This window comes from Ursus maritimus, unplaced genomic scaffold (assembly GCF_017311325.1).
Source record: "Ursus maritimus isolate PB19 unplaced genomic scaffold, ASM1731132v1 scaffold_5, whole genome shotgun sequence".
Lineage (NCBI taxonomy): Eukaryota > Metazoa > Chordata > Mammalia > Carnivora > Ursidae > Ursus > Ursus maritimus.
The window spans coordinates 7,219,301-7,234,436 of record NW_024426663.1 but is presented as its reverse complement, the minus strand read 5'-3'; the positions used below and the strand labels follow the sequence as shown (position 1 = coordinate 7,234,436).

At 41.6% G+C, this 15,136-nt stretch overlaps 1 protein-coding gene across 7 annotated transcripts in view; it reads right to left on the bottom strand.

Annotated features, from left to right (window-relative positions):
* ZNF527 (zinc finger protein 527) overlaps positions 1-12,438 on the bottom strand; it is a 33,567-nt gene extending 21,129 nt beyond the window's left edge. For 2 of the 7 annotated variants that reach the window (XM_040621994.1, XM_040621997.1), the window contains exons 1-4: positions 10,029-12,438; positions 7,260-7,334; positions 2,444-2,570; positions 1,805-1,900 (exon numbers count right to left, since the gene is read on the bottom strand). In XM_040621994.1, the coding sequence (XP_040477928.1) occupies positions 1,805-1,900; positions 2,444-2,570; positions 7,260-7,334; positions 10,029-10,085 (355 nt within the window). In that variant the 5' untranslated portion in view covers positions 10,086-12,438. Of the gene's footprint in view, positions 1-1,804; positions 1,901-2,443; positions 2,571-7,259; positions 7,335-8,287; positions 8,391-10,028 lie in introns of all 7 variants that reach the window. The other 5 variants (XM_040621996.1, XM_040621998.1, XM_040621995.1 and 2 more) reach the window with 4 other exon arrangements.
* Positions 12,439-15,136: the final 2,698 nt, after the last annotated feature.

Below are 15,136 nucleotides of genomic sequence, written 5' to 3'. Positions count from 1 at the left end.
AGGAAAACAAGATGAACCTGGAATACCTGGAACCAGGGAGGAAGGAAGTGCTCAAAAATGGATGGGGGCATGTTAAAAGGTCAAAGAAACCAACTGGAAGGAGATCCTGATGGTCAAAGCCAGAAGAATTTGAGCAAAAAATGATTCATTGGATTTACCTCACCCAGGAAAAATTAAAATCCATGATTTATAAAGAAGTAATTGAATATATAAATAAATAGTAGATAAGGAAGAGCTCTTCTCTATAGGACAATCCTAACTAATATACATGAAGACAAGAGGGAAATGGAAAAATCAACATTAGGCCAAAACCACATCAACAACTGTTGCAGACAAGACCCAATGGGCCAATGGATGCTAAAATCAATAGGAAAAAGTTTCAGAAGAAACTGAATAGTCTCAAAGTATCTCTCCCAAGATATTTATCAATTACAAATAGAAAAACAGTAACTTTACAATGGAGAAACCAGGCAGACACCACCTTTACAAGTGATCAAAGTTGTCATCCGTAATAAGCCATATCAATATTATGAATTCTTTGGTATGTTGCACTGAGAGAACATAACATTATTTCTGTGGCACTCTTTCCAAAAATGCATTACTTCAATCTAATCATGACAAAACATCCGATAAATCCAAACTGGGTGCAAGCAGATGTAATGAACCATTTTTCCAGAGTCAAGCATTATCTGAAGACACTGGGAGAGATTTCTCTAAGACAATAAAATCAACAGATTAGGGGCGCCTGGGTGGCACAGCGGTTAAGCGTCTGCCTTAGGCTCAGGGCGTGATCCCGGCGTTCTGGGATCGAGCCCCACATCAGGCTCCTCCGCTATGAGCCTGCTTCTTCCTCTCCCACTCCCCCTGCTTGTGTTCCCTCTCTCGCTGGCTGTCTCTATCTCTGTCGAATAAATAAATAAAATCTTTAAAAAAAAAAAATCAACAGATTACCTTAATGTGTCTGAGTGTTAAGAGATTTAGACAATAGATGGGGAGTTGGGAATTGAGTTAGGAATATGTATATAGAAAACTAAGGGAAAAAACAAACACCACCACCCCCCAAATTATTAACTCCAGGAAAAATAAAAAGTCATATAGAAAAAGTAATCTTGGTATATACACAGCATGTGTATATAGCACTTAACAGCCATAATACTGTAAACACTGAACAGTGATTCAATCAAAATTATGATACCAGTGAGATGGGCAGACAGGAAGTGTGTGTGTGTGTGTGTGTGTGTGTGTGTGTGTGCAGGTACACGTGTGCACCTGCGCACACACACATTTGATTCAGGTTAAGTACTAAATTCTTATTTTCTTAAAAGATACTGGATGAGGACTAAACCTGGAAAAACAATTAAGAAATAGCAACATACACATATTTGTTAAAGAAATAAAGGAAACATCAAAAAAAGCTGCAAAAGCAAAGAAAGTCAACCCCTCAAAGGAGAGGGAAATTGAGGAGGAGGACAAGAGACTGCCTTTTTAAGGGAATAAGCCTTGTAAAACTACTTGACTCTTTAAACAATGTGCATGCATAACTTTGATAATAACTTTGATAAAAACTCTAAAATGTAATCTGGAAATGCATACATTTCTGACCCTAAAAGGGTAAGAAGAGTTGGGAAGGACTGAGATTCGGGTTATATGCAAAAGAATCACAAGTGTGTAATTTGATAGAAATAGGGAGAAACCCACCCCCGCCAAGCCCAGGGCATCCTCCTCAAGTTTAGGGCAGCCTTCTCATGACCTGTTGGCCTGCCACCCTACAACAGCCCTCCTTGCCCAGTTCCCTGTCACTCACCAGCATACTGACCATCTGACATCTCTTTTTCCACCATCCAAGGTTCCTTCCCTTGCTCCAATAAGGAGATCATGTTGGGCTTAGAAATGGAGAGTCCTGTTTACAGGAGAAGAAAAATGAGAGCAAGAAAGAGACAAACAGGGAGACAATCAACTTGCTATAGCCTTTCTAGGACTCAATCTCAATCTCTTATTCATCAGGCAAGAAAAGAAATCAGAGGAAGGGCCGGAGAATGGAATGATGTTTGTATGAAGGATGAAGATGAAGCTTCTTCCATAGCAGTGATTCTCAAAGTGCTAGAGCAGGAGCACCACTGCCTAGGAACTTACTAGAAATGCAAATTCTTGGGCCCCAACCCAGACCTACTGAATCAGAAACCACAGTCGTTCTCAAACCTTAATGGGCATCAGAATCATTTGGAGGGCTCATTAAAACCCAGACTCCTGGGCCTATTCCCAGAGTTTCTGATTCTGTAGGTCTAGAGTGGGACCCCATAATTTGCAATTTAACAAACTCCGACCTCATTCTACAGCAATGGGAACTACTCATTTGTAACTCTTTGAAACTACTTCAAATTATTTCCTGGGAATAGGAAGTAGAAAATCAGCTAAGCACTTAAGATGACCTAGACATCCTTACCAAGCCATACCAAGTTCCTGTAGTTCTCCAACATGACATCTCTGTATAAATCCTTCTGAGACGGGTCCAGCCATTCCCATTCCTCTTGGGAAAAATCTAGAGCCACATCTCTGAAGGTCACCAGACCCTGAAATTAAAAAAAAAAAAAAAAAAAAAAAAAAAAAAAAAAAGTCTTGTTTGCCAAGTGCTCCCATATGGTCCTAGCAGAAAAGATGAAATTCTGCCAGAGTTCAAAGCTCTGTGTGGCCTGAGGAAAATAATTATCGAGGAGCAAGTACATGCCCATGTTTGCCAAATATTTTGAGAGAAAGAGAAATATTAGAAACAGATTCACTCCTTGAAAATTTCACATCTTTGTGAATAAGAAAAAGACATATACACAGGAAAAAACCCAGCTTATGATATGAAACATAAGTTTATAACATGTGCAAGTCTATTTTATATTACATATACTATGTATCAAGAAAATATTTTAGGGATTCCTTTATACTCCCCAAACTGAGATATCAGAAGTGTCAGAATAGTGAGGGAAGGCCTTGAATTGGGCTTTAACAAAAGGGTATGATCTGAAACCTAGACTTTATATATAAGGAGAAACTTGAAAAACTGTGTCCTGAAGAAATAATAAAGTATATGTGAAGTGATTTAGGTAAAATTTTCATTAGAAGGTTATATGAAAAACCTGGAAAAAAACTTTAAGATCAAAAAATAAGTTTAGGGGCACCTGGGTGGCTCAATGCGTTGAGCATCTGACTCTTGATTTTGGCTCAGGTCATGGGATCAAGCCCCGTGTAGGGCTCCACGCTCAGTGGGGAGTCTGCTACTCTCCCTTTCCTTCTCCCTCTCCCTGCTCATGCTCTCTCTCTCTCTAAAACAAATAAAATAAAATCTTTTTAAAAGTAAAATAAAGGAGTGCCTGGGTGGCTCAGTCTGGTTAAGCATCTGCCTTCGGCCCAGGTCATGATCCCAGGATCCTGGGATTGAGCCCCGCAATGGGCTCCCTGCTCGGTGGGGAGCCTGCTTCCCCCTCTCCCTCTGCCTGCCACTCCCCCTGCTTGTGTGCTCTCTCCCTCTTGCTCTCTCTCTGTCAAATAAATACATAAAATCTTTTAAAATAATTAAATAAATAAACAAACAAACAGTTTAGCCTATACCACTGAACCATAAGCTGTTTGAAGGGAAGGATATCTGCTTTACAAGTTCATGAATTATCTGGTGTCTGTATAAAACCTGTCACACTGTAACAGTAAATATTTGCCACTTAGTGAATAAATGGTAAAATTTCCTCTAATAGATCCATGGGAAGGAAGAGTACTCAATGCTTAAAATGGCAGAGTTCCATTTTGCAGAGTATGGTCTCATTTTTTATTAAAAATCATGAAACATCTATCAGTGCAGAGAAGGGCTCTAGTGCCAAGAGCTCAGATACTGCCACAAGCCAACCTGCAAGTGACTACTTCTAAACACAATGTCTTCAGGTCTGCTATGTTAACTCTTTTTTGAGCATTGGTCTATTTAGTTTTCTACTTTTTGAGCTAGATTTTCTATTTTCTATTTACCTAGAAAGTAATCTCTTCTGCTCGTGCTTTCAAATTAAAAGTATACTGCTGTTCATCAAATCGCAAAAAAAAAAAAAAAAAAAAAAGGACAAATATGGTTATTCTACATAGCAGAAATACAGATGAATGCGGCTAGAGAAAAAACCTCACACAGCCACATACTGTTCTATAACTTCCGTGTGCCGCTCTACACTTCTCTGTGTCCTGGGAGGGTGACCTGTATTAACTGCATTAATAGACTCCCTTGCCTGACCCCATTTTCAGTTGGTTTCAGCCACATGCAAGAGATGGGAGGGAGGCAAATGAAGCCCCTGGCACCCTCCGTGCAGCACCACCCTGTGTGGTCTCTGTCCTTTCATCATAGGTCACAATGCCTGTCAGAGGACTTTCCCACTCAGATCTCTCTCTCTGTCTGGGTTCAGGCCTAAGTTTTGCTGTTATGAGTCCCAAGGTATAGCACTATCCTTTCATAACTTGTAAAAAGTCCCCTCTGGAGTTTCTTGCCAGAACCCAGCACCACTACACTGCCCTAATAAATTCACTTTCCTGTTCTCCCATGACCATTTCATAGATTCTCTCTCAAAATACCACCAATCCCTTCCCTGTTCTCACTTTGAACTTCCTCATCTTCTTGTCACCACAGATCCTTGCTGAACTGTATCTATACTCATATATTCTGTCTTCCCTCTGTTACTATGCATAAAACTCCAGGCTCCTATCTATGACCATTCCCTCCACTTGTCCACACAAAGACATTGTTACCTCTCTCCCTTGTAATTATCGGGGAGATCAGTATTTTCTCACTTTCCTAGATTACTCCTATCAGTATACAAACTGATGCAATATCTTTCATCTTATAAATAGATAAATTCCCTTCCATAATCTCACTGTAGTTATTGTCCCATTTCTCCTCAAAAACAAAATTCTTCCAAAGAGTTGTTTAAATCAGCAATGTCCAATAGAAATACAATGTAAGCCACATATTAAAATTTTTCAGTAGCTACATTAAAAAAGTAAATAGATTTAATGATGAAAACAAAATAAGAGTTGCTATATTTTTTGACCAATGACTACATGCCAGACACCCTAATGAGCATTTTACAGATATTATCTTAATCTCATTGTAAAATTTGTTAAAAAAAAAAAAAAAGTAAAAAAGTAAGAAAAAAGTATGAAACCCATTTTAGAGATGTTTAAGCCCAAATGTCATGCTTAATCACTAGGTTATATTGCAAAGAGGAAAAAAAAGTAAGTAAAAATAAGTAAATTTGGGGCGGCCTGGGTGGCTCAGTCGGTTGTGTCTGCCTTCGGCTCAGGTCATGATCTCAGTGTCCTGGGATGGAGCCCCAAGTCAGGCTCCCTGCTCTGCTTCTCCCTCTCCCTGCTCTTGTGCTCTTGCTCTCTCTCTCTCTCCCTCTAAATAAATAAATAAAATCTGAAAGAAAAAAAAAAGAGAAGCAAATGTAATAATATATTTAACCCATTATATCTAAAATGTTATTTCAACATGTACTCAATATAAAAATTATTGAGACACTTTACATTCTTTTTTGTACTGAATCTTCAAAATCTGGTATATATTTTATAGTTACAGCACATCTTAATTCAGAGAGTCTTAGGTGGCTACTGGGTACATTATTGGACAGCACAGGCCTAGTCTCTATATTCTCACCCTTCGGGTCCACTATTCCCCTGTGACCCCACTGCAATGCTTTCATCCCAACCACTCTATCAAGTAGCTTTTGTCAAGAATATCTGTAGCTTCCATGTTACCAAATCCAATGGTCAGTTCGCAGTCTTCATCTTACTCTCTCTCCGAAGAATTTAATTCAGTTGATCATACCCTCTATGAAACACTCTGTACTCCTGACTTCCAGGACCCATACTCTTCTGGTTTTCCTTCTACATCAGTCCTTCTCAGTCTCTTTTGCTGGTTCCTCCTCTTCTTGTTAGCCTCCAGATACGAATACTCAAAATTCAGTCCTTGGGCATCTTTCCTATCTACACTCACAATCCTACCCTCAAGATAATCCCTATCCTGTCCTATAGCTTTAAATACACTAATGATACTCAAATTCACACCTCCAATCCTGACTCCAGGTATATGATCAATATTTCACTTGGATATCCAACAGGTCTCTCAAGCTTAATAGATCAAGAACTCAATTCTTGTTCCCATCTCATCATCCTGCCCTGTCTTTCCATCTCAGTAAATGGTAAGGTCATTTGTACAGTTGCCCAGGTCAAAATCTTTGTAGGTATCTTTGACTTTCGTTCTCTCACACTCCACAACCAGTCCCTGGCCAAATCCCATATTTTCTATCTCCAACATATATCCCAAATCCCCCCAGCTCCAATGCCACCACCACAGCTCAGGCAGCTATCACCTTCCACCTGGATTACTGTAGTAGTCTCCTGACTGATCTCCCTGCTTCACCCTTACTTCCTTTCTATTTTCCTTTTAAAATAGAAATCAAATTAAATCACAAACATTCCAGTGACTCTCTTTCACCCTGAGAACAAAACTCAAAGTTCTGGTCATGAGTGTCAAGGACCCACATAACTTGTTCCCCAGCTCCTCCTCTGATTTCATAGCGTTCATTTCCCTCTGAGGATACTGGCTCAATGATATTCCTAGAATACATCAGACATGTTCCCACCACAGTAACTTCATATTTGTTATTCCTTCTCCTTTTTTTTTTTAAGAATTTATTTATTTATTTATTTATTTATTTATTTATTTATTTGACAGAGCGAGCACAAGCAGGGAGAAAGGCAAAAGGAGAGGAAGAAGCAGGTCCCCCACTGAGCAGGGAGCCCAACCCGGGGCTTAACCGACTGCACCACTCAGGTGCCCCTTCCTTTTCCTTTTAAAGCTCTTCTCCAGATCTTCACAAACCTCCTTCCCACTTTCACTGAGGCTCTTCTTTGCTTAAATGTTGCTTCCTCAGAGAGGCCATCCTGGATCTCCCTATTTAATAGGGCACTCAATAATCACACCTCTGTCCTTTATTTCACTTGCACTGATCGCCAGCACAAGTCATGATCCGTCTAAAGAGGATAGTTCTTTTCCATCACATATTTGAGCACAGCACTGAGAAAAAAAGATAGTAAATGATTTGTAGAGAGATCATTTGAAGTAGTTAAGAGAGAGAAGTGGTGAGAGTGCTCATTGGGCTATTTCTGACTCTCTGAGGTCCCAAAGTCCCAAAAAATGAGGTGGAATTTCTGGAAACAAAGTGAAAACATCAACTTACCTGGGACATGGCTTTACAAAGTCCAACAGCCATTCTTCTTTCCTTCTTCAATCTTCTCTTTTGGAGAACAGTATCCTTAGAGGGAGAATTAAAGGGGAAAAAAATGGCAGACCAGCCCTACGTTGCTGATCTAAGATTCACAAAGATACAACTCTTGTCCCTTTAAGGTCTCCACAGCCTCCTGACATGGGCCAGCCCTACCCCCTTTCAAGATCTGAGAAAAAGGCCAGAACTGAATTCAACCACTGAAGTCCTGACTGATATTAAGAACAGGTAGCCTAAACTCAACAAAATCTAAATGGCCCCTGGCTGTCCCTTAGACTTCATTTCCTACCTTCATTCCCCTTGGCTCATTCCACTCCAGGCACACGGGTTTTCTCACAGCTAATCAAACACTGTGCATACTGCTTCTTCAAGGCTGTTGCCTTTGCTTTTCCTTCTTCCTGGACATGGCTCACTCCCTCTCTTCATTCCTGCTTGTGCTCAGTTGTCACATTTAGATAGAGATATCTAAAGAGAACCTCCCTTCTCTTTTCCCTTATCCTGATTTATTTTTCTTCTTAGCATTTGACACCACTTGACATGTTTTCTTCTCTTTATTGTTGTTTCCCCAAACAATAGCATAGGATCTAACAGAACTAGGATTCGTTTGGTTCACTGGTGTATCTCTGGTGTTAGAATAATGCAGGAGCCTTTGCGGGTGCTCAAAAAATATTTGCCAAATGAATAAATAAATCTTGTTGTGCCTCCTGTAATACTAACATATACATGTTGTATATGTCATTATCTTACTTAATCTTCACAAAACTTCAAAGATAAGTATTATTATCCCCATCTTACCAACAAGTAAAATTGAGGTTCAAAAAGCTTAAATAACTAACTCAGTCATAAGAGTAAAACTGCAGTGAGACTCAAAAACTGGTCCTCTTTCAAGAGCCTACAATGTCTGAATGAAATAGTTAACATAACCTGGGGAATCAACGCTATCTATTTACTAGAGAAGCACCTTCAGAGCTGGCAGATATTACCTTTATTACTTCACGGGAATACAGCTTGAGGCAGGCATTGCTCATTTTTAATACAAACCAATAACAAATTGCACAGTCCCCTCAGAGCCAACGTTTCTTCATTCTGAAAATGAGCATAGTTGTGTTTGACCTAGAATTTAGGATACACGACCCCCTAATTCTGGGCTAGTGTGCACTAGCCAACTCAGGGTCTAAGAAATTTATTTTGTTAGTGCAATGCAGCTTCAAATTGTCCATAAAAGCCTTTGCAACCTCAGAGGAGAATCGATGAAGTATTCTCTGCATCTGGGAGCCCTACATACCATCTGCATAAAAGAAATGTCTTTTAAATTTCTGTTTGCAAATAGCTGGGTATCACTTGGGCAATATTTTTGAGATGAACATCAGTCTCTGAAAGAAGCTGATTTTAAAGGCTTTGGTTTTATAGAACTCCCCGGGCACATGCTGACCCTCCACTCCTTCACTCATTAGCTACATGACCTTGGGCAAGTTACTCCAGCTCTCAGAACATTTCTTTCCTCACTGTCAAGACTGCATGAGCCAATTCCTGGCATAGAGAAGTGCTGCCCTTGTTCCTGCCTACATTTTACATACACATTTGTAAAGGAAATGAGAACATTTTTCTTTATTAACTGGGAAAGTCAGAACCAAAATTTAGCTCACTTGGTACATAAGAAAAAGAGCCATGGATCAGCCTATCTGAGCACCACACATGGAAGAGTTTTGACAAAGATAAAGCTAAAATCTCAAACTCCATAGCCTAAGGAGAGAAAGAGTGGGTTTTCAGACTGCGCTTTCCTCCCCCAGAGGCAGTCAATTTGAGGATGATCTCACTACAATGTCTTTAGACCGGGTCCTGTGACTCACAAGGGGAATGAAGGAAGAGGATCCCATATCCTAGAGGTTCCTAGTCCAAGATCAGGGACAATCCTCTCCAAAACCCTTAGAACCCTGGGTCCCTATTTTTCACTCTCACAACATGGGAAAGATCAAGAGAGTTTGGTGACTAAAAGCAAGGACTCTGGAGCCAAAATGCCTAGGTTCAAGACCCGTTCTGTCGCTAACTGTCTGAACCTGGGCAAGTAATTTTAATCTTTCTGTGCCCACAATCACACACTGGGTCCCACACAATCAAGCTTTCCATCTCACATACTCATACAAATTCTCATCCAGTCACACACATACACTATCCGTGGTCACAAAAGCTCACCTGTAATGTCAAACACCTATGCAGTGGCATTTACACAAAGATAGATGACACACAATTAGAGAGACAGTCCACGCAATCGCACACACAGTGACATACTACATAAGATCACACATCCTGTCATCATTACTCATACAAATTCATACCTGCATAGAGAAGATGGACACAGGTACACAATCACACCTGCTGTCACAAACACTGTTATATCCACAGAGACAAGTGGTCAAACATAATCACACACATTCACACTGCGACACACACAATGTCACACCCGCATCTCTCACAAACCCATATACAGTAACCCAGTTATACCTGCAGAAAACAGACACACACAGTTTTTTGTACGTGAGACACAGAGTTGCACATAAGCACACACGCGGTGACAGACAAGATCACATTCTGTCACACGGCGGCCTCTCACATAGTTATACGTAACCCCAGAGGCACCCACCCTGGTCCCATCCCTGTCCCTGCCGGTCCACCCCAAGCCCGGCCCTGACCCCCGGCTCCCGCGCGTAGCCAGGCCCAACTCACCTCCCCGCGGCGCCGCGGGTTCTGGAAACCCGCCCAGCGACTCGAGACTCGCGACATCCCCTCCCAGAATCCCCCGCGGGGTGAAGCTGAGCAGGGACTGAAGCTCGCGGGACCCCGAGCTCGGCTGGGGAAACATCCAGCTGGACTGGACGCCGCTCCGCTTTTCCTTACGACCCTGCGAACCACGAGTCCCAGAACGCTTTGCGCCGGGGCCTTCTTTGCTGAACTACATTTCCCAGAGGGCCCTAAGGCCCACCTCTACTCCGCGCCTGCGCACGCGGCCGCGGCGGAGGGTGTCTGAGGGGAGAGTTGTGTGCCTCCCTCTCTAGTCGTTCTCGGGCACTCAAGTGACCGTGGGCACCTGTTTGTGAGGAAACCGTGAAGCTCCGCGCGTCCGTGACTGTTACTGAATGCTGAGGTGTGGCGATCTGTATGTGACCGTCGTTGCACGGTTTTGTGCCTGAGCACCCCGGGGCAAAGCTTTCTGTCGGTGCAGTGAGCTTCTGTATTTAAAATCACGTCCCGTGATTGTGGGTCGTTGTGTGACGCCGAGAATGTGAGTGTTTGTGGAATTGTGAGAGGGACTGTGGCTGACTTTGGGCGACCATTTCTTTGTGTTCTTACCCCAGAGATCGAAAGAGTTTACCTGTGACACGAGGTGGGGCTTTTTTGTTTCTGGGCTTGCCTTTAGTGTGGAGCCGATGGGAGAGGTTACTTTGTGTGCCTGCCTTTGTGTGTGACTGTCTCCAGATCTAACTGTTCTCCCACCCCTATGCCATCCCTCACCCCCGGCCATGGGCCGGGTCACTGTTACCTTCATTTTTATATCCTTTCTCTACTTGGACCTAGTGTGGGGGTAATTAGATGTCGTTAGGAAGACGCTCATTTGCACCAGAGCCCTTTATAATGTGATAGCCGGGGCTCTGGGGGTTCTCTTGGTGCTAACACCTTTTCACTTTACAACTTCACTTAGGGCCCAGCTTCAAGAAAACCTTCCACAGTCTGGAGGACAAGAATGTGAGCCCCTGCGTAATGTTAAAAAAAAAAAAAAAAAAAAAAAAAAAAAAAAAAAGCCATGTCTGAATGGTAAAGAGGTTTTAAAAAAGATTTTATTCAGGAAAAAAAAATAGCAATGGGGGAGAAGAAACATCAGCATAGAACTGGGCTCAGTTCCAAATACAGCAAGAACAAGTCGGGTTTAAAATATGGAAAGAGCAAGTTGCTGGGGGTGGGGGCAGTCTGTGGTTGGAAAATTAAGACGAGACATCAAGGGTAGAAGGAAATTCTTGCCAGACTGAATTCTTGCTGAGGGCAGTCCAGGGTGATCAGATATCACCTGGATGGATCAGGAATTTAATTAGATATTAAGAGTAGTCAGATATCAAGGGCTCTGGCTAAACTGAGTTGACAGAATTCTTGCTAAAACTGGGTAATGCAAAGACAATCAGTGAAACCCAAAGGTTGAAGCCTAGTGGTTGAGAAGAGGGTCCGGAGGAGCCTGACTAAAATTCGATCAAGGAGAAAGTATTTGACAGTTAAAATTCTGAGCAAAGCAGCATTCATCCCCATCCCCAGACCCTGGAAGATCTAGAAGGTGTACTGAAATCAAGATATTGGTAAGTAGGGGTGTGTGGAAACGAGGGGGAAGTTCTTGAAATGAGAACCAACTAATCCCTCAATCTACACATACGCGCGCGCACACACACACACACACACAGACACACACAGACACACACCCCTCTAATAGCTAAAGCCAGAGAGTCTTGGACAAAAGGATTCTGGCTAACAGGGCTGAAGTGATTTGCTGTTTATTCTGTGAAATTGGGCACTGTTGCTTTCAGAATAAGGCAAGCACTTCTTTTTTTAAGACCCTACAAATATTTAATAGTTGGATCGATTTAATGGGGAAATGTACTAGGTAAGTGTTCTTTGGATGAAAATTGTGGTTTGCTACCTGACCAGTACATCAAACAGTTCTTCCCTGGGTTTGATTATCAGTGCAGGTTGGAAATCGTCTTGTATATGTGCTGCTGAAGCAAGCACTAGAGATCACCTTGGACATTTCATACTAAAGTGCTAGAAATATAAGACACTCATTTCTTGACTGGCACAGTGTACCTTCAGAGAAACTTTGAATGTGTATGACTATCTCTTCAGTGTCGGTAATTGATCACAGGAAGACTTTTTGTCCTTTATTTTCTTACCTCATACCAGCAAGTCCAACACTGGTTTGAGTCTAGTCATCTCCAGTAGAACAGTAGTACTCAAGTTAGTGGTTGCACTGCTAAAACAAATTGTGGTAGGACTATGTCCATCAAGATCTAGTCAAAAAAGCAGAACTAGGGACGCTTGGGTGGCTCAGTCATTAAGCGTCTGCCTTCAGCCTAGGTCATGATCCCAGGGTCCTGGGATCAAGCCCCGCATCGGGCCCCCTGCTCTGCTGGGAGCCTGCTTCTTCCTCTCCCACTCCCCCTGCTTATGTTCCCTCTCCCGCTGGCTGTCTCGCTCTGTGTGTCAAATAAATAATAAATAAATAAAACCTTAAAAAAAAAAAGGAGCACTACACTGGCAATTTCAAACAATATTTAATTACAGGAAGTCGATTATACAACGATGAATGACTAAAAGAGCAAAAACCTCAAGAAACAGCTAATGCCATAAAGCTTGGGGAAGAAAGGGGAAGGGATTGATTTACCAGAACCTAAGAGCTCTGAAGAGGAAGAAGTCTCAGCCTAGCTGTTAACGGGGTTTAGTAGTGTGGTGCTGGGAAAGCAAAAAGAATTTGCAGGCAAGCTCTAGCCCTCTTCTGTTGCTGGAGATACTGAATGAACCAGAAAATAGGAAGTGAGTTCCTTCTCCCTTTCTGCCTTCCAATCTCCCTTTAATGCCTCCATCGGCAAACTATAACAGTAGCAAGGGAGGCTGGGAACTGTCTTTGTCAGAGTTCTAGCTCCAAAGTCACAGAATAGAGGAAGGCATGTTTGAAGCTGAAACGATGACGGAAATGATTAGTATATGATCTTTGTTAAATTTCCTGGAAAATAAATTAATTCATATAATTTTCCAAGTTTCTTCTTCTTCTCAGAAACTTTTTTTTAGTTTTATATTTTTTTTGATGTAAAGTTCGATGATTCATTAGTTGCATATAACACCCAGTGCACCATGCAATACGTGCCCACCTTACTACCCATCACCAGCCTATCCCATTCCCCCACCCCCCCTGAAGCCCTCAGTTTGTTTCCCAGAGTCCACAGTCTCTCATGCTTCATTCCCCCTTCTGATTACCCCCACTTTCTCTATCCCTTTGTTCCTCTACCGATCTTCCTAGTTCTTATGTTCCATAGATGAGAGAAACCATATAATAATTGTCTTTCACTGCTTGACTTATTTCACTTAGCATTATCTCCTCCAGTGCCGTCCATGTTGCAGCAAATGTTGAGAAATTGTTCTTTTTGAAAGCTGAGTAATATTCCATTGTATATACGGAACACATCTTCTTAATCCAGTCATCTGTTGAAGGGCATCTCGGCTCATTCCACGATTTAGCTATTGTGGACAATGCTGCTATGAACATTGGGCTCCATATGGCCCCTCTCTTCACTATGTCGGTATCTTTGGGGTAAATACCCAGTAGTGCAATGGCTGGGTCATAGGGTAGCTCAATTTTTAACTTTTTAAGGAACCTCCACGCTATTCTCCAGAGTGGCCGTACCAACTTGCATTCCCACCAACAATGCAGGAAGGATCCACTTTCTCCACATCCTCTCCAACACTTGTTGTTTCTTGCCTTGTCAATTTTTGCCATTCTAACTGGCATAAGGTGGTATCTCAGTGTGGTTTTGATTTGAATTTCCCTGATGGCTAATGATTTTGAACATTTGTTCATGTGTCTGTTAGCCATTTGTATGTCTTCACTGGAAAAGTGTCTGTTCATATCTTCTGCCCATTTTATGATTTGTTTATTTGTTTCTCGTGTATTGAGTTTGAGAAGTTCTTTGTAGATCTTGGATGCCAGTCTTTTATCTGTAGTGTCATTTGCAAATATCTTCTCCCATTCTGTGGGCTGCCTCTTAGTTTTTTGACTGTTTCCTTGGATGTGCAGAAGCTTTTTATCTTGATGAAGTCCCACAAGTTCATTTTATCTTTTGTTTCTCTTGCCTTTGGAGATGTGTCATGAAAAATGTTGCTGTGGCCGATGTCAAAGAGGTTGCTGCCTATGTTCTCCTCCAGAATTTTGATGGATTCCTGTCTCACATCGAGGTCTTTCATCCATTTGGAGTTTATTTTTGTGTATGGTGTGAGAGAGTGGTCAAGTTTCATTCTTTTGCATGTAGCTGTCCAGTTTTCCTAGCACCATTTATTGAAGAGACTGTCTTTTTTCCACTGGATGTTTTTTCCTGCTTTGTCAAAGAAGAGTTGCCCAAAGAGCCAAGGGTCCATTTATGTGTTCTCTGCTCTGTTCCATTGGTCTATGTGTCTGTTTTTGTGCCAGTACCATGCTGTCTTTGTGATCACAGCTTTGTAGTATAGCTTGAAATCCGGCAACGTGATGCCCAGCTTTGTTTTTCCTTTTCAACAATTCCTTGGTGATTCGCGGCCTTTTCAGGTTCCACACAATTTTAAGGGCTGTTTGTTCCAGTTCTTTGAAAATGTTCTGGTATTTTGATCAGGATGGCATTGAAAGTGTAGATTGCTCTGGGTATCATAGACATTTTAAGTATGTTTTACTCTTCCGATCCATGAGCATGGAATATTTTTCCATCTTTTTGTGTCTTCTTCAATGTCTTTTATTAGTGTTCTGTAGTTTCTAGAATAGAGATCCTTTATATTTCTGGTTAAGTTAATTCCGAGATAATGTATGATTTTTGGTGCTATTGTAAATGGAATGGATTCCCTAATTCTCTTTCTTCAGTCTCATTGTTCTTGTATAGAAATGCAACTGATTTCTGAGCATTGATTTTGTATCCCGCCACATTACTGAATTGTTCTATAAGTTCTAGTAGTTTGGGGGTGGAGTCTTTTGGGTTTTCTATATAGAGTATCGTGTCATCTGCGAAGAGAGACAGTTTGACTTCTTCTTTGCCGATTTGGATACCTTTTATCCCTTT